This window comes from Pinus tabuliformis, chromosome 2_2 (genome assembly GCF_031772625.1).
Source record: "Pinus tabuliformis cultivar Carrire ecotype Pingquan chromosome 2_2, CPIR1, whole genome shotgun sequence".
Classification (NCBI taxonomy): domain Eukaryota; kingdom Viridiplantae; phylum Streptophyta; class Pinopsida; order Pinales; family Pinaceae; genus Pinus; species Pinus tabuliformis.
The window spans coordinates 1178027421-1178046635 of record NC_142300.1 but is presented as its reverse complement, the minus strand read 5'-3'; the positions used below and the strand labels follow the sequence as shown (position 1 = coordinate 1178046635).

The window sequence follows — 19215 nt, the reverse complement described above, 5'->3', positions numbered from 1 at the left end:
TATATACAAAGTAGGGTATACACGCAGGTTCAATATATGCAAAGGCGCATATACACGCGGGATTGCTGATCAAAATTCGCGTATGCATATGCACACACTTTCATGGACGGAAACGTGCGTACATGTGGGAAAGCGTATTTTTGGGTCCATGGTATTTAGACCTATGGTTTTGGACCTTGGTATTGCATTTAAAGTGTTGAACCCAAGTATTGGGTCCCTAGTATTAGTTCTCAATGGTTTTGGACCATGGTTTGAGTAAGACCTAATACTATAAAAGGAGAAGAAGATCATTAGGCATGGGCATGGAGAAAGTCTTGAATATCTGATGAAGTATGAGATCCAGTATGCAAGTTATGGGTTCATGATGCATTGCTTAATCTAAGCTAAGGAAGAATCTCAACAGTTGATGGAGAACAAGATCTAAGGATGGATCGCGATCTTAAGGCTTGGAATGTTTATCATTATATGGTTTGATTATGGATAGACTAGATCTAAATTATTGACGCATGTTTTATTGTATGAATGTTATGATCTGGGTATGATTGATGTATGAAACAGTCACAAAATTATGAGTAAATATTTGCAAATCTGTACGCGGGTTGGCTTTGGTGAAAGTGTGTATGTATGCGGGTTTGGTTCTTCATAGTAGCGTATACATTATGAGATATGATAATTGAACTTGTAGTTGGATCTGGTTATTGTTGCAGAGTTCTGTTGTCTATTCTGTGTTCTAGTGACTGTGTTGTTGACAAGGTTTCAGTGTTTCAGTATTGGGTGATTCAGAGATTGATGATGCAGGTGTAGTTGATGGCTGTATTGCTGTGATGATTAATTTTGTGCTTCAATGTTGTTGATGGGTCCAGTATGAAAATTGGATGAAACGTGGCCTTTCAGATTATGGTGTTGTGCTTTAGGAGTATCCAGTCTAAAAATTTATGAAACGTGGTACCTGGAGGAAGAAAAGAGAAGGTGGTAGCCTTTTGTAGGTCGGCACCTAAATACTAGTACATCAGCTAGTACAAGAGCTAAGGGCGTGGTAGCTCCCTTCTAGTAGTAGTTGGAAAATGAGTGAAGTTTGTAGCCTTCTGCAAGTAGAAGCCTGTGTACTAGTATAAGACTGCACCAGTACAGAAAAAATTGTAAAAAGAAATTTCCTATTAAAAGAAGATAGAGACGACTTGCAGCAGGTGGTTTTCACCCACATTAGGTTTCCACCTTATATCATGGTGTTCATGTGTGCTTCTTGTGTGTGATGATCTATTCTATTTTACCACTCGTGTTTGTTGTGCATATGGTTAATAATGTTCTGATGCACTCATTAAGGATCAACTAACTGAAGCATAAGTTTATTGGATATACTCTTGTTGCATTACACACAGTTGCATATACATGCAGTTTTCCTTAACTGAATTAGCATATGTGAATCCCCCCCCCCCCCCCTTCTCAGTATTATTTCCAACACTTTCTACATTTTCTGGCAGAGCAAGTGGCATTCTCCCATAGCTCCAAATTAATTGGGATAAATACTTTCAAGAATATGGAACATTGTTCCGGGAATGGATATGTATATGTAGATATCAATATATATGATATGTGATTTGAACACAATATACAAGAATTTATAATAAAGAATATAAGAATATAGATTATTTTATCTTTGTATGTATTCTTGCATATGAATATATTAAGTATCAATAATATAATATATATTGTATTATTAGAATATTATACATCAATCCAACCACTTTAATATTCAAATATCATATCCAATGTCCAATATCCAATATTTTCTATGAATATAATGAGTATATGTTAAAGACTAAAATGTGGAGCGAAGTACTTTTCTCAATATTCTGAATAGCTAAATAAGGTTACATAGGAGACACCAGTAATTAGTAATTGAACTAGAACTCAACCGAACTGAAGTTAAGTCAAATATACTATGACTCTTGGACTGCGAGTTATGACACCCAACAGGTGGTTGGAATTAGTTTCTCCAACACTTCCCCTTAATTACAACCACAAAGAATCAAACTAAGATGCTTGCTGGTCTAAGTCTTAGCTAGGTTTACAATTACAATTTTTGATATCAACTCTCGAGTTGGATTTCCTTTTCTTCCAAATCATGTAGCATCTTAATTGCTTTGGTTTTTTTTTTTTTTTTTAGTAGGCTTAAAATTCTAGATTCTTCATTTGTTCGTGTAGCTCTTCCATTATTCTAGGTTGTCCATGTATGTCCTCTACTTGTTCAAAAGTACACTTGTATGTGGACTACATCCGATAGAGTTGTATGAGTGGAGTTATGTGGCCTTGAGCTAGGAATGGTATAACCAAAACATGGCTAGCCATAGATAATAATTATCTCTTTGCTTGTGAAATTAACACAGGGAAGTGCACATGCTCTCCCTTCTCGAACGAAGTATTAATAGAGCATTGAAACTAAGAGTAGGTGTAACAATCTCTGAAAAACCTAAAATAAAGCTTTCTAGACTTGCAATGATTAACCCAACTATTAGTGCAAGAATCGCGTGTGGTAATACTGGGAACTTGTCATTCATGATGCCATTGCATACTTAAATGAAGAGCATAAGCATGATTTGGCAAGACTTTAATGCACTCCATGTATTTGCTCTTCTCAAAAGCATATGATATCAAATGTGAAGAGCATTGGTACACAATGCATCTCCTTGATTAACCCTCTATAGCGCATGAAGTTAAGGGCTACCAACAAGAAAATTTGTAAGATGTTCCATGGAGTTAATGGTTTACTAATGAAAAAAATAGCGTTGTCTACGGAGGCCATAATTTTTCCTGGAAAGCATTTTTTGGTCGGGATCCTCTTAATTTTTTTTTCTTAGAAAACCTAATCATAGGGGAGTTAAAATTTGTTTTTGATGGTGGAAATAGATTCAAAACCAAAAACCACTAGGCACCGAAAATCAATCCAACTATAGCGGTGTTTAGATCATTTCTTTATGTGGTGGAAATAAATTGGGCACCATAAAAAATCCATGGGGCGCAGGAAACCTTCAAGCTCGATAGTTGTAACCCAGATTTCCAAAATTTCTGCCAATTTTTTGTCAAAATCTCGCTAGAATTTCAATTAATTTCGAAGAAAACTTGTGGCCTCGTTAGAATACTTTAAAAAAAATTCTAAGATTCTAAGACGGAGATTGTTAGGAAAGCTTAAATATGAAGTACCATGCATGATGTAGTGATGAAATAATGGGCTTGAAAAGATAAAGGAGTAGTCTAATTTATAGATGAAATGACCACTTTCATCACATTTTTTCTCATTAATTTTAAAGAAAATACTATGGAGATTTTTAAAAACTTGAGTTTAAATTGTTTAATCTGCATAATTCTATTGCCCAAGAGGTTTTTCAAGGTTTTTCAAGGTCCATTTATGCATTCAAGAATATATTTTAAAGAATAAAAAATCTTAAAATTGTATTGCCAGATTTTAATGAATAGACTATTTCCCATATATATTAAACAAAACAAAAAATAACTACCATACCTCATACACTAAAATAATAATTATTTTTCTATTTTCTTATTTAATGACTTCAATATTATAATTATTTTTCTATTTTCTCATTTAGTGACTTCAACATTGCTGTTTGTTTATTTAAATTTCCCAAATATATTTTGCCGTTCGCGATTTGTCATTCCCCTTAAAAAAAACATGAATTTATTGAACACTTCAAAACACACATTTAATACAGATTCAGTCGAATAGAATTTCTCATATTCCTCTTAATTTCGCATATGTTCACTGAAAATTAATATAATTTAGTCGCTTAAAAACAATATAACTATATAATGACCAGTTCAACATACACATTTAATACATATTCACTCGAAGAGAATTTGTCTATTTATCTTAATAATTTCGCATATGTTTACTGAAAATAATATAATTTAATCGCTTAAAAACAACATTACTTTACACAAAATTATATACATTCAAAATTTATAAAGAGCAGTAAAATATGACTTTCACCTTACATCTCCGCATTGAATATTTATACAAATTAATATATTTAATAACATTTCTGGGAAGTTAAAAATAAAAGGATCACCATTTTTTTTAATATACATCTCCGCATTGAATATTTATACAAATTAATTAAAAATGAAAAGATTACTTTTTTTTTTTATATATTTAAATGTAAATTGTTTTAAAGTGAAAATGGATTTGATCTTTTTAAGTATTTAGTAGATTCAGAGTTAAGATAGATGTAGATAAATATATTTTAACGAATAGTTATTTTTGTAAACAATATAAATAATAAAATGAAGTTTTTTGAATTGATAACCATTTTAATTTATTACTATTAATGTTGTATTAATTGTTTATTGATATTAAATAAAATTATATAATTTGTTTACTTTAATTTAATTTATATGTTAAAATTCATTTCATTTTCATGGGGTAAAACCAAATTTTGTAATAAGCACTAAATATCGAAAGTAATATAAATAAATGGTTTTTATTCTTAAAATAATTAGATAATAATTAATGACTCTGATTCAGGTGGATATTGGTGGCTGCCGGCCTATTCCACTTGACCCCGACATTGTCTCTTTTAGTTTTTCCCTTTTCTTCATTGTACCACAATTTACTGTTTTTGCAGTTTTCGGGGTTTTTTCGGGTCCTAAACTTATGTAGTCATTTCTACCTAAACTACGTTTTTAGGGAAAATGAAGAGATTAGAAATGTCTCAAAATGGATTGCCAGTTTGTTTTCGGCAAAGAGAGATCGTATGCCAAAGTTACTACCCCCGGAAGTTGATGTACCAATTTACCGATAGTTTTGGTGCTTTGTCTCCTAGGGTTAGATTTTTGGATGTTTAGGTTTTCCATTATTTCTAAATAATAAATAGACTTTGAGATTCATTGTAACAAAGTTCAAAAACATGTATTGGATGTTTAGGATTTTCAAAAAATTTAAATTTTAATGTTTTTTTTATAAAATTTAAATAATAAAATTCAATCCTAATATTAAACTATAAAGAAAGATCAATTTTTTTTGGTTAAAAACAAATTAATATTTAAATGGGATACATGCCTGTGTGTAGCAAGTATAACAATATAAGAAGGCGAAAGAAGAAATAGAGTTCTTATAAAGAATCCAAAGGAAGTTGAAAAATTATTATATTCCATTATCTTATTCCCTTCTTGCCATAGGTAATGATCTTTTAGTCAAAACTACTTTGATATTTGATATTCAATATAATTTGAATAATTAATTTATTTATATCAAGGCTTATTATTTTATATTTATAAATTAGTTGTTGTTATTATTAATATTTTTTTATTTTAATATCAAATTATTTAAAAACTAAAAATTGATATAGATTTCAAAGACTTAGTTTTTATTATGGTTTTCAATAAAATTTAATAATAAAAAATCTAATAATATACAAAATATGAGCCAGGAAAATATCAACTAACTATTACAATGACACATAACATTACAAAACAATAATACAATAACAATCATTACAAAATAAAATCCAAACCAAATTATTAAAAAAATAATAAAATTTAATTTATAATATTAAATTATATAAAAAACTATATTTTTTAATAAAAACAAAACAATACTCATAATATCAAACTACTGCTGCAAATGCTGCAAATATAAAATGACGAAAATAACCCAGGAAAAAATTGAGTTCCTTTGAAGCATCCAAAAGCACGAGTAGCACCAGTAGGTAATGATCATGTACTCAAAACTACTTTGATATTCAATAATATTTTAAATTATTATTTAATTTTATTAAAATTTATTATTTTTATATCTATAAATTATTTTTTTCTATGTAAAACTATTCTATTAATATGAAACAAAATATAATTACATCGAGGCTCGGGCCTCAACAGTGCTAAACATCATTTATCAAAAAATATAACCGTCTAATCTCGACTGTCCCATCGATGGGGAAACCAGTCCATGAAGGCGGAAAAAAACCCACACAGGGGTTATCAGTTTTAACCAAAAAATATCAAACATTGCAAAAAAATAACCAGGAAAGTTTTGACAAAACAAATCATAACAGAAATTATCCAGTCAGCAGAAGAAACACCCAGCTGGCAGAAGGGCGACACCTAGCTACCAAGTGTCAATCCTAGAGGTCATCTGGGGCAGGCTCTTCCTCGATAAGACACATGTACTGGTACCACTCCTCCTTTGCTAACATGCCACTCTGAATTCCACGAGCTAGTTAAGTGCGAGTAGAGCTGCTTGCTGCTGCATGCAGGCCAGACGTGTCTCCTCTCTACGTCCTGGTGCCTGTGTGTCTCCAACTTTGCATTGAGCAGCTTGCTGACTTCCAACCAACTCCTTGTCATGCAGGGTGGCAACATCCTCGATCAGCTGCTGCTTGCCTCGGTCACATGTTCTCCTGTTCCTTTGAGCGGCCCTCTACTGCTCACCATTGCTCTATGGCGGAGCTTCCTGTGGGTCATTTTCCTCAGAGAAAGTGATGGTGACTATGGCAGTGATAATAGGCCTATGCAGAGTGTTGTGGAAACGAAATTGTGTTGTGTGGGGAGTGGGGTGAGGGCGAAGGGGAAAACTGGTTGTATAGATAGCGATGTCCCTCCTTCCTGCACCTTGGAGCTGAGCTCGTCCTTTGTTACTGCGGGTATCAGGATATCGGCAGGAGAAGGAGCTATGAGGATTTGGGATGTCAAGAGAAGAGGAGGGGGAGGCATATTCTGGGTTGGGCGTCACAAGAGGATGGATGCCTCCACCACGACTGCCCCCTCTCCTGCTATGCATTCGGTGGTGGATGCGAGCCATGGCGGTATTCGATGCAGAGCTATCAGTGGGGAGATTGGCGGAATGGCTAAGCAGAGAGTGAGCGAAGGAAGTCTGAGCTGGAGTTAGATTGCAGAGCCTGGTGTGGGAGAAATGATACCCATTGCCAAGGTCTACGCAGTTGAGCAGCCAGCAGTGGCTTCCCATGACTATGCGAGAACAAGGCTCCGCTACCTGAGGAGGGCAAATGCTGTGGAGCAGGGGAGGAGGAACAACGTTATGGTCTGTGGAGGCCATTGCTATGAGTATGATGGAGAAATCTCGACCAAAGCACCCATTTAATGTCACCTGCAAGGCACCATGAATTCCTTTTAGGCTGGCATGGGAGGGGATGTAGGTGGCCATGTGGCCAGTCCTCCTACCGCCTGTCCGTCTAAACACCATTAATGGCATGGTTATCACCCGCATATGGGTGTGCTTCTTCACCCTGTACCATTTCAATCTGCACCAATTCATTGTAATCCTTTAACTAGAGTGCAATTGCATTAGTATTAAGCAAGCCTGCATGTAGAGTTCGTCCACCATCCACTTCTATGTTAGCTAAAAGATCAGCCACTTTGTTTCCATCCCTATGGATGTGTTTGAAGGTGACTGCTCTATGGGTTGAGAGCCATTGTTCGATGAGCTCTAATCTTTCCGCCAATCTCTAGCTGCAGACCACTTTGTATGACGATGTCCCCTGCAGAATTTGATCAACCATGTCCATCAATTGCTCTTCCCAATCCGGTATTTGGTGAGGTTTGATCAGGTCCCTCAGCTTGGGTCTTTGCTGCCAAGAGTCTTCCCAGAACCTTGCATTATTACCATCCCTAACTTCCCAGAAGCTATGCTGTTGGATTAAATCCTTGTGTTGTTTAGCTGCGTTCCAGATTAAGGATCCTAAGCCAACTTCTGTGAGTCGGATTAGATCGTCTACTGGTCGGTTGTTGGCATATTTTGTTGTCCAGAGGATAGCCCAGGGAGTATGCGGCACCGAGATCCATTTCCACCAGATGCATGCTCCCATGACAACATTATTGTGTTGAGGATCACGAAGCCCAGTACCTCCAGAGATTTTTGGAAGGCATACTGTGTCCCATTTCACTAGTGCCCATTTTCGATTTTGTCCCGAATTTCCCCACATAAAGGTTCTCTGAAGATGTTTGATTTCCTTGAGTACCCATTTTGGCACTGCCAGAACTGAAAAAAGATAAAGAGGCATGGATTGTAGGATAGCTTTGATTAAGACTAGATGGCTAGCCATATTAAGGGCTCTGTAATTCCAGGAGGAGACACCAGCTTCCAATTTTCCCAAGAGCAGTTGCCAAGATGAGTGCTTTAAAGCTTATCAGTCATGGGAGCTCCCAGATATTTGGAGGGGAGAGAGGCTATCGAGAATCCAAGGATATGAGCTATTGAAGATTGAGTGATAGCAGGGGTATGAAAGAAAAAATTTGGGATTTAGCCTTATTAATGCTAGCTCCAGAGGCATCCGAGAACTCAGTCAAAAGGGATTTTAATTTAAGAGCTTCCTGGACCGAAGGATGGCCAAACAACATGTTATCATCCATGAATTGTTGGTGGGTAAAAGCAGGGGAGTTGGGAAAGGAGAGGCCTCTTAGTTGCTGGGAGTGAAGAGCTTCTTTGATGTTTCTTCCAAGCCCTTCCGCCATTATGATGAACAGAAAAGGGGATAGGGGATCACCTTGTCAGATTCCTCTGGAGGGGTGAAAGGGGGTGGAAGGGATTCCATTGACCAGAATGGAGAAGAAGGTGGAAGTTATGAGACTCATGACCCATCTAACCCAGGGGGGGGAGAAACCAAAGGCAATCAACATCTTTTGAATATAATTCTAGCGTAAACTATCAAAAGCTTTAGAGAGGTCAATTTTTAGAAGCATACATATTTTTTTGTACTACTTCAAGTAATGAATAATCACGTGAGTCAGAATGATGCCATCCGTGATTTTCCGACCTTCCACATAGCCTGATTGCTCTGGCGATATGAGTAATGGTAGTAGCGGCTTTAGTCATGAGGCAATAACTTTGGAAATGATTTTGTAAATGACATTACAAAGAGCGATAGGCCTGAATTTATCAGGAGTCTGAGATTGCGCTTCCTTGGGGATGAGGGCAATGAAGGTTGCGTTCATAGAGGGAAGCATCCATCTATTAGTCCTGGATTCCTCAATGACCTGCCAGACCTCCTCTTTAATTAGATCCCAGAAGTTATGGAAGAAATTGGAAGTGAAACCATCAGGGCCAGGCGCCTTTCCTTCTTTTAGTTGTCGCATTGCATTCTCCACTTCCTGTAAAGATATTGGCCTGAGGAGGAGCTGATTGTGTTCCTCTGTTATGATTTTTGGGATATTCTTGGTAATCTTCTCTATGGCTGGCTGTCTATCTATCTGAGGTTCTTGGTGTACCTGCTTAAAATAAGTAAGAAGCTCTTGTTCTACATCCTCATGTTTTTCCAATCGTTCTCCTTGCCGATTCTAGATGTGAGTGATGTTGTTGTGCATTCTTCTCTGGATAGTGGTGCGATGAAAAAAAAAATTGTTTCTTTCGCCCTCCTTAAGCCATCTAACTCTTGATTTTTGTTTCCAAAGTATTTCTTCTTGCTTTGCTCTTTCTGATATTTGTGTCTGAAGGTGTTTTTCCTGCTCTGAGAGTACCTCGGATCTTCCTTCCGTGATGATCATCTGTTGTAGTCTTTTCATTTCTTGATCTAGAGCATTTTGTGCTTGGAAGATATTGCCAAAGGTAAGTTGATTCCATTGCTTGATGTTGTTTTTGAGATTTTTGAGTTTTTGTTGGAATTGATACATTTTTTAGCCATCTGGGGGTTTGAAACTTTTCCAAACCGCATTTATCAGGTTGTTGAAGTTTGGATGCGTCAGCCAGAATGCTTCAAAGTGGAAAGGCCATCGTGTAGTGTTTCCCGGTCTTTGCCATTGGAGCGATATTGGCCAGTGATCTGAGCCTGTGAGAGGTAAGATTGAAGCCGAGAAGTCTCCTCCAAGATGGATTGCATTGTCAGAGAGCAAGAATCTATCCAATCGAGAGGCAATTTGATGTGTACCTGCTCATTTGTTATTCCAAGTGTAGATTCCATTGTTGAATGGCATATCTATGAGCTAGTTGTTTTGGATGAAATTTTTTAAATGAATGCTTTCATTATCCAGTTTGGTCCTACCTCCTCTTTTTTCTTCCAACTTTGTAATCATATTGAAATCTTCTCCTGTAATCCAGAGTGGATGAGTTCTGTCGGATTTGATCAAAGATAAAGTGTTCAATATGTCTATCTTATGCATTGCCTCCTGGGGGAAGTAGACATTGGTTAGGTGACCATGCACATTTGTCCCTGTAATATGAAAGGTGGCTTGAATGAAGTGCTTACTCGCATGAATTTTAGTAAGCGTGATAGCTCATTCATCCTAGACTATTGCTAGGCCTCCTGAGGCTCTCGAGGCATCCACTGCCACTGCTTTACTACCTGGCCATGCTTTTGCAGGGGTTTAATCTAGTGTTGTAGAGTTACATTTAGTTTCTTGCATGAAGAAGACTTGGGGTTTCTCCTGCTGAATCATGTTTTTTATCAATATGTATTTCCCTGGGCTATTGAGCCCTCTAATATTCCATGAAGTGAGCTTCATGATGCATTGTTGGGTAGGGGATTGTAATACTTTGTAAGCTTGGAATATCTTCCCAATTCCACCAGCATTTCCCCAATGCGGATGGTTCTTTGAAGATCTATTTTCCTTCCTCTTTTTTTATTATCTTTAGGAATGTTTTTGCCATCCCATTGACTTCCAGGCTGAATGCCTAGGGTTCTTTGCTATTGTGCTCTGGAAAGGATGACTTCCAAGTTTTCCAGCTATCTTTTTGGGATCTTGTCATATTCTTTTGTCTTGCAAGCTTGTTCTAATCCAAGTATGTCCAAATCTCCAATATCTATGCTTTCAGGCTCCTCTTCCATGTTAGGCTTCACTCCTTTCCTCTGTTGTTTCTGTTACAACCATGGTTTCTAGATGCATATTTTCAACGTCCATGCCCTGAGTGTTCCATTTTGGGATCATACTGGGTGAGGAGGAGGTGAGATCTATGGATTGCTTAGACTTCTGGGCCTTCTTTGAGCCAGTGGGAATGAATTGTGATGTCATCTTGGGCATTTCCTCAGAGTGAGCAGGATTCTCAAAGTTATTTAGATCTGGCTGGGCTAGGGTCTCAAAGCTATTGCTGGTGGATGGCATGGAAGAATTGGCGACAGGTTTTTTAGGGTTTGAAACAGGTTTTTTGTGGTTCTTTTTGCAGTTGCTGACCTTGGTAAATCCATCCGAGTCAGGTTTATCTGAAGAGGAAGAGGTCAAGGTTTTCAGATTTGAAGGACAGTCACGAAATAGATGGCCAAGGGCATGGCATTTTCTGCATCGAAATGGGACATGTTCATAATCTATTGACTGAATCCATTCAAAATCATCATGATATAGACTTACCACATACGGAAGAGCCTTGCTTAGATGCATATAGACGCAGATTCGAGCGTAGGAAGTATATCTTCTGAGTTTTGTCTCCTCCGCAGTTTTGATGAATTTCCCTAGACCATTTCCAATGTCTTGCAGTGAGTCTTCATGCTAGTATTCCAATGGAAGGGAATAGAGGCAGTTCCATACTGGTGCCCAACTTAAATCTTCTTTGTCTGGATTGAATATTTCAATCCAGTCTCTTAGATACAGGCCAACTACATTAAAAAAGTATGGTCCTCCATCGAGGACTCTGTTTCGATCTTCTATACAGTTGAAAACTACCGTAAAGAAACCCTTAGGCCCCAACTGCAGGGTAATGTGCCCTTTCGGTTTCCACTTGGCTGCGATCCATCCATGCAAAGCTTTCTCTGTAGGCCAGAAGCCTATAAATTTCCCTATCAAGGCGTGATCCTTCATGTACTGGATTTGAGTATTGATCCGTGACTTGGGAGCTCAATCTTAGGTCTTTTAGTTGCGACAAGCTTACAGGTAGTCGATGTTGCTTTGGGAGCCGCATTTCTGTCCGTATTGTCTGTCGGTATATCAGGTCCTATTCCCGTTTCTTCCTGGGCCTTTTTCCTGATATCTTCCATGTGCATTTGAATGTTTTCACCATCATTGGGGGGAGGCACAATATCCTCCCCCTAGGGGATGTCCATGATTTGCGCAATATTCCTTATCGTTTGTTGTTTGTCATATTACTGGAGAGCAATGACAAAGTCACTGTGGTCTACCGTTGCAGGTCTGACCCAAGCCCTAAACCTCCATGTTCGTTGGTCTCCGTGTCATATGATATCTATAAACTATTTATTATTATTATTATTATTATTATTATTATTTCCCCTAGGAAAAAATCATAATTTTATTCATATATTGATAAAATTACATTTTGTAGATGCCATAGGCATATGCAGATGGCTGATCCTGTAATAACAGGCAGCATAACAAGGAAAATAACACTGAATAGCAAATGAATAATCCTGTAAGGACAGGATCCAACAGAATAACAAAAAAATAAAATAATAAATGTTCCAACAAGACTATTCTTTTCTTCCCTTCTTCTTCTCTACCCGGCGCCATCCTCCCGAATCAGCTGTGGGTGTAGTTGTAGCTAGCTGGTTTCCCATGGTGATCATTTGTTGTTTTTTGTCTGATTCTGAGTCCGTTGAGCTATGGGTTCTCTTTATGCCACTAACTTCCATTTGCAGCTCTTGATGTAGATCTGTAATGATCAGCCCCGTATGAGTAGAAAGGTTTTTTGCTTCCTGAGTTTGTTTCTGTCCAGTTTGAGGTTCTGGTTCCATGTGGTTCTTTGGAGGGTCCTCCTTGATGTCCTCTTCTTCCAATGGCTCTATGTTTTTCCAGCCTTTGGGTTTTTTTTGTTGTTTCTTAGTTTTCCTAATGTCCTTTCGAGCTGATGGACACTCATTTTGGAGATGCCCTGTCTGCAAACAGTTCCTGCACCGGAATGTTGTGTTCTCGTAGTCGAGTTGTTGTATCCATTGGGTATTGTTGAAATTTAGCGTGATGTGGTCTGGTAGCCCCTGACTCAGATCCACTTCTACGCATATTCTGGCGAATGTAAAGATACCCCTGACTGCTCTGTCTTCATCCATTTTTAGGAATTTCCCTAGAGTATTCCCAATGGCGGTTAGCACTTTATGATGCCAGAAATGTAGTGGGAGCCCATGAAGCCTCACCCATACAGGCATGGTTGAGACTTTCATTGTATTAGCATCAAATCCCGAGAACCAGGGGGTTGTGAAGAGGCCAGCACTGCCCCAGAACCATGGCCCCTGTTTAATAATATTGTCTCTTTCCTGTTCTGTATCAAAACTAACTATGAAAAACCCCTTAGGGCAGAGGTAAATTTCGCAGTTAGATGTCCATGTTGTGTAGATCCATTGATGCAGGGCATCTGATTTTGGCCAGAATCCATTGAACCTACATATGACTGCAGTATTTGATAAATCAGTATATAGGTTAATTACCTCTGGTATAGATACCTGAAGAGTTGGTGATTTTGGCTTTTGCTCGACGATGTAGGGTCCTGGCAATTCTGTTGTTGGTGCTGCTTTGCTTCCCCTTTTTTCTTCCTTTCCTTTTACTGCATCCTGAAAGGAACCTGTATTTTTAGAGCTGGTTCCAGAGCTTCCGCCACGCAGTCGGAGGGTTAAATTAATGGTTGAATCATTAGCTATGCCATAATGCTGCAGGGTTTTGTTATCTTGCAGATTGTACCCTGAATATATGAGGTTTTGTAATCGTTCTGGGATTCCATGGCAGCCCTGTATTTCCTTTTTTAACTCCTGGATGCTTGTTGCCTCCCTGAGCCGCATGCAGTAGTGTTTTCCTTCAAGCAATTTGATGAAGATCTGAATCAGATCTGCATCTGTATGGGTTTGATTGGTGCTGTGGAGCCTTTGTTGAGCCAGATCTGAACTGGATCTGACCGGATCTGATAGATCTGCTCCTGTTCTACAGTGTTCGACCCAATCTGAAGAGCCATTTCCCAGATCAGGGTTCCTGTTGGGGCTATCTCTTGTTTGCAGGTCGTAGTCGACAAGCCCTCTGTTAGAGCAGTGCTTCGCGGTGTTAAAAGCCCAGATCTGCACTAACGGAATCAGAGGAACCTCAAAATACCAAGGAACCAGGTCCATACTCCCACCCCATACCTTGTCTTCGACCCTGCTATTTGAAATCGGCCCTATCGCAGCGGATCGGGACCACGGCATACCAGGAAAGGGTCTGGTAAGAGTCTTATGCTTCGGTTTTTGATAATCGTAGGCAGATCTGCCAATCTTGAGGAGAGCGCTTGCGGAGGAAAGCGGATCAAGACAGATCTGTGTCCAGAAGGATGGGAAACGCTCCGGGTTCTGTTTCCTGTGATTCGGATCATGAGAGTCCTTGCCATCAGCGGATCCAGGCCTCTGCCGGAGGGAGACATCGTATACTCCAGCAGTCAGACTTCTGGTCGATCCACAGCAGAGCAAGTCTTTAGGGCCTGTGGCTGCGCAAAACGGGCCTTCTGAAACCCTGAGACCATTAACCACCATCGCTCTCCCACCATAATCGGCCACGTTCACTGTTACCGCATACCTTGGATCATTTTCAGGACTTGCGGCTGGTTTGGGGGCCGATGCGGCTGCATAGCGATCCCTGCGCGAACAAACCCTATCCATCGCCATCGCAGAGACCAATCTGTTCCTTATTATTATTATTTTTATCGTTAAAGCTACACTACTTCTATTATTTACATTAAAAACAGAGAACAGTTACATTCAGGTTTACATGCTGCCAGAGGCCTAGGTTGGCGCTCTTGCTCATGTAGCTTCATTAAGTCAGTTACCCGCGCAGGGGCCTTCTTCCTGTGACTAAGCGCCCACGCAGGGGTTGTATCATTGTGCCCTGTACTAAAACTGGAGGCCCATGCCATTGCAGAGGAGCTATGAAAACGAAACCAAACAAACGTGCCTTTCCCACGCAGGGGCAAAAAAGAGAGCTGTAGAAAATTCATCAGAGTCCCACGCAGGGGACAGGATATGCACTGAACATCGTAATTTTCTGACCAAACAAAAAGATTAACGCCATACATTAAGCATTGGTGGAAGGGTAAACAGCAAACGAGAAAACCTGAGCTCGAGCAGAGAACTGGTGCTGGGCTGAGCCCGCGACTATTCATCTGAGTCTTCCTCCGGGTCTTCTGGATAGATCCAGTATTCACCTTCTGGTGGAGGTCCCCAGTCATATTTCGCCTTGCCCTTTGCAGGTGCTGGTTGAGAGGCTGGTGAAACAGCTCCTGGCTGGGAAACAGCAGCTTTGGAACTCTCTGCATGCTGAATTGGGGCATGGGGTAGCTCCCTTTCCATAGGGTGAATTGGGGCCTTGGGTTGTTCCTCCTCTTCTTCTTTCACCTTTTCCACGAATAAAACTGAAACATGAGCTTGAATGCTTGAATTACCTTGAACATTGCTGACAGAGAAAATCGTTGAGCCAAACAACGGTAGTGGAGCAACTTCTGGATTCTGTGGCCTGGCCTCCATGAATTGCTGAGCTTGGATGGGGTTGGCTTCCTCCACCCTATGGCATAGACAGCGGCAGCAATTCGACGAAGGATTGACAGGGGGGCGTGAGGCTCCTCCTCTTCCGGTGCCGCGTCGACTGAAGGGCCTTTGCCTTGGCGGCATGTCTTCCAAACTATCAGCACTTCCTTTCTCTGCTTTTTCACCGCTCCAGTGAGCCCGAAGGTGGCTTCGTGTTCCCTCTCTGAGCCCTGAAACCCAGACCTCCACCTCCTCAATTCGAACAGACAAACATTCCCCATACTCTCCAGATTTATGCTGCGGTAGTTGGCCTTGGTGCTGGTGCGCCATAACTCCCCTCTGCCATTGCATCTAAGGCTCATCTTAGACCATAAATGGCCGTCCCTTCGCTCTATAGCTCTCACGATCACTAGCCAGGGCGGCGTAGAGCATTTAAGGAGAAGCTTATGCTTGAGCCCGCCCATGTACACCATGTGGCGTACTGCCTTCTCCTAACATGGCACCCGCATCTGGGAGAGCACTATCATTTTGGATAAGCTTGTTCAGCTCCTGGGCTTGAGCATTATCTGAGATCACTGTTGGGCTTCCAATGAGAAGAGTATGGTAGTGTTCTGCCCCTATGTTGGCAAGAAGGTCGGCGACTTTGTTGCCTTCTCTTTTTGTGTGAGAAAAAGAGATTACCCTGTCACTGCGTAGGGCTAATTCAATTGCTTCTAGGCATGCTGCTAGTCGCCAACTGTTTGTGATTCTTTTCGCATGAGAGCCATTCTGCAATCTCTTGGCCATGTTTATAAGGATTTGGGAGTCTCCTTCCACGATCAAGGGCTGCAATTGGAGATTTTCAGCTAGGAGGAGTCCTTGCCATAGTCCTTCGATTTCCGCTGAATTGTTTGTATCCCAGCCCAGGGATCCCAAAAATATCTTCAGTGGTGTGCCTTCATGATTTCTAAGGATACCTCCATAGCCTGCTCTTCCAGGATTGCCCTTGGAGGCTCCATCAAAATTGAGCTTATAAGAGTATTTTGGTGGAGCACTCCAGGTATCAGTGCTTGGGTCTCTGCTGGTGGTGGTACTTATCCTCTGTTGGGGTTGAGAGATGTTTAGTTGCCAATTGCTTAATATACCTATCTCATTATCCAGTGTGGAGAAATCTTCCTTTGTCCAGGAGTGGAGGTTCAGGGTTTCGCTCAGATTCCCACAAAGTTTTATCCAAACCTCCTCAATCTGAGTGCTTTGATTTTTAAAGATCCGCTTATTCCTTTCTTTCCAAATGCTCCAGGCTATGAGGCCTGGTAAGAGATTCCATAAGCCATTGAGAAGAGCACTCTTGTAAGGGTTCTGCGTCCAGTGCCTGAGGGATTCAATGATGTCGTCGTGTGTTCTGCACCTTCTTTGGTATCTGAAGCCCGCCTTATCCCAAAGTTGACTAGCTAGAGGGCATGTATCCAAAAGATGATGAAGCGTTTCCTCATTATGGCCACAGTTGGGGCATCGCGAAGGTCCTTGAAAATTCCTTCTTCTCAGTTTATCCCATGTAAGGATTTTTTTGTGACCAACAAGCCATAAGAAGTAACAGATCTTGGGCCATGAACCGAAGTTCCATATTTTGGTCCAAATGGGGTCCGGGTGGATATTGTTATTGCAGAGAATCTTATAAGCTTCTGAAGTGGTGAAGTCCCCTTTTGGGCGATATCCCCATCTTAGTATGTCGTCCTCTTCATTGTATCGTATTCTTCTTTTGTCCAGCTCCCTTTCTAGAACCCCTGTATTCTGCATATCGGTGGTGGTTGCCCATTGATTTCCAAGTTTCCACTCCCTGAATCCATTTTCCATTACTGGTCTCCAGTAGTAGTGTATCTTTTCCTGCTGCTGCTCCTGTTTGACGTGTTCCAAAGATATGTGGAGGGTGTGATAGAGCTTTGGCATCTGATTCCAAGCATCTGTCCAGAACCTTGCTGTTTGCCCATTTCTTACTTCCCAAAAGCTGTGTTGCTATATTAAGTGGTAGTGTTGTTTGGCTGCATTCCAAACAAGCGAGCCTTTTTCCCATGGAATGAAACGGATGAGCTCCTCCTGGGGTCTATTGTTGGCATACTTAGCTGTCCAGAGCTTGGCCCACGGCTTTTCCGGGTTGGTGATCCATTGCCACCAGATTTTAGCACACATGATTGCATTACTGTGCTCCGGATCCCGCAACCCAATGCCTCCTTTTTCTTTTGGCTGGCATACTGTTGGCCATTTGACTAGGGCCCATTTCTTATTAGTAGTCGTTCCTCCCCAGAGAAAGCTGCGTTGAAGCTGTCTTATTCTCTTCAAGGCCCATTTGGGCGCTGCAAGAATTGAAAATAAATATAGCGGCATGGCTTGAAGCACGGATTTAATGAGTACAACTCTGCTGGCTAGATTGAGAGATCTATGCGTCCAAGAGTTGAGACGGGATTCCAATTTCTCTATGAGAGAGCGCCAAGCAGAGTGCTTAAGAGCAGAGGCTGTAAGGGGGGCTCCAAGGTACTTTGAGGGGAGGGAGGCGCTCGGGAATCGAAGGATGCGAATGATGGTAGATTTTACAAGGGGAGGCGTATGGAAAAATAAAATCTGCGATTTGGAACAATTTACTTCCATGCCTGAAGCTTCAGCAAAGTCAGAAAGTAAGGATTTGAGGCGGGCAGCTTCCTGGGCTGAAGGGTAGCCAAAAAGCATAGTATCGTCCACAAACTGCTGATGTGAAGTGGCTGGGGTGCTGTGAACAGAGATACCCTTGAGCTGGTGGGATTGGAGAGCTTGCTTGATGTGACGACCTAGACCTTCAGCCATGAGTACGAAAAGGAAGGGAGATAGGGGGTCCCCTTGCCTAATTCCCCTTGAGGGTTTGAATGGCTTAGAAGGGAAGCCGTTTACAAGGATGGAGAACTGAGATGAGTTTATTAGACTCATAACCCATCGAATACACATTGCATTAAAACCAAAAGCTTTTAACATTTGCTGTATAAAGGTCCAGCTGAGTTTATCGAAGGCTTTTGAAAGATCGAGTTTAAGAAGCATACCTGCCTTTTTTGAGGGAGTGAATGATTTCATGCGTGAGGAGAATGCCATCCAGAATTTGTCTACCCTCCACATAACCTGATTATTCCTGGGATATGAGCAACGGTAGCAGAGGCTTCAGCCGATTAGCTACTACTTTGGAGACAACTTTGTATATAACATTGCAGAGCGCAATCAGCCTATATTTATCAGGCGTGATGGCTTCCTTCTCCTTGGGGATCAAGGCTATAAACGTTGTGTTGAGAGCTGGTAACATCCAGTGAAGGGCTCTCGATTCTTCCACCATTTGCCATACCTCTTGTTTTATCAGCTCCCAGAATGTGTGAAAGAACGTAGACGTAAAACCGTCAGGCCCCGGTGCTTTTCCTTCTTTGAGCTGGAACATAGCTTCATCTACCTCCTGAGGCATTACTAGGCGAAGAAGGAGTTCATTGTGTTCTTCCGTGACGATACTGGGGACGTTGCTGATGATTTTTTCTATTGCGATTCTCCTGTCTCCTTCGGGCTCCTGTAGGATCTGATTGAAGTGATTGCGTAGTTCGGCTTCGATCTCCTCATGCTTTTCTAGCTTCTCGCCTCCTTGCTTCTGGATGAAAGGGATATTATTGTGCATTCTTCTCTGTATTGTGGTTCTATGGAAGAATTTCGTGTTGCGTTCTCCTTCCCTCAGCCATTTTATTCGGGATTTTTGCTTCCAATACACCTCCTCCTGCTTCTGCCTTTCCTGGATTTGACTGTGGAGGCGTCTTTCCTGTTCTAAGGTACCTTCCGTGTGCCCTTCTGTGATTATTTT

At 40.7% G+C, this 19215-nt stretch overlaps 1 protein-coding gene across 1 annotated transcript; it reads right to left on the bottom strand.

The window, feature by feature from the left end:
• Positions 1-17372: 17372 nt before the first annotated feature.
• On the bottom strand, positions 17373-18194 carry LOC149197678 (uncharacterized). The gene has a single exon (XM_089408768.1). It carries the CDS (start codon positions 18192-18194, stop codon positions 17373-17375), a length of 822 nt encoding a protein of 273 aa, XP_089264894.1.
• Positions 18195-19215: the final 1021 nt, after the last annotated feature.

Bases quoted from the DNA above. Each gene is read 5' to 3' on its own strand.
- LOC149197678 (XM_089408768.1), bottom strand. From the start codon at position 18,194: ATGGCTGAAGGTCTAGGTCGTCACATCAAGCAAGCTCTCCAATCCCAC.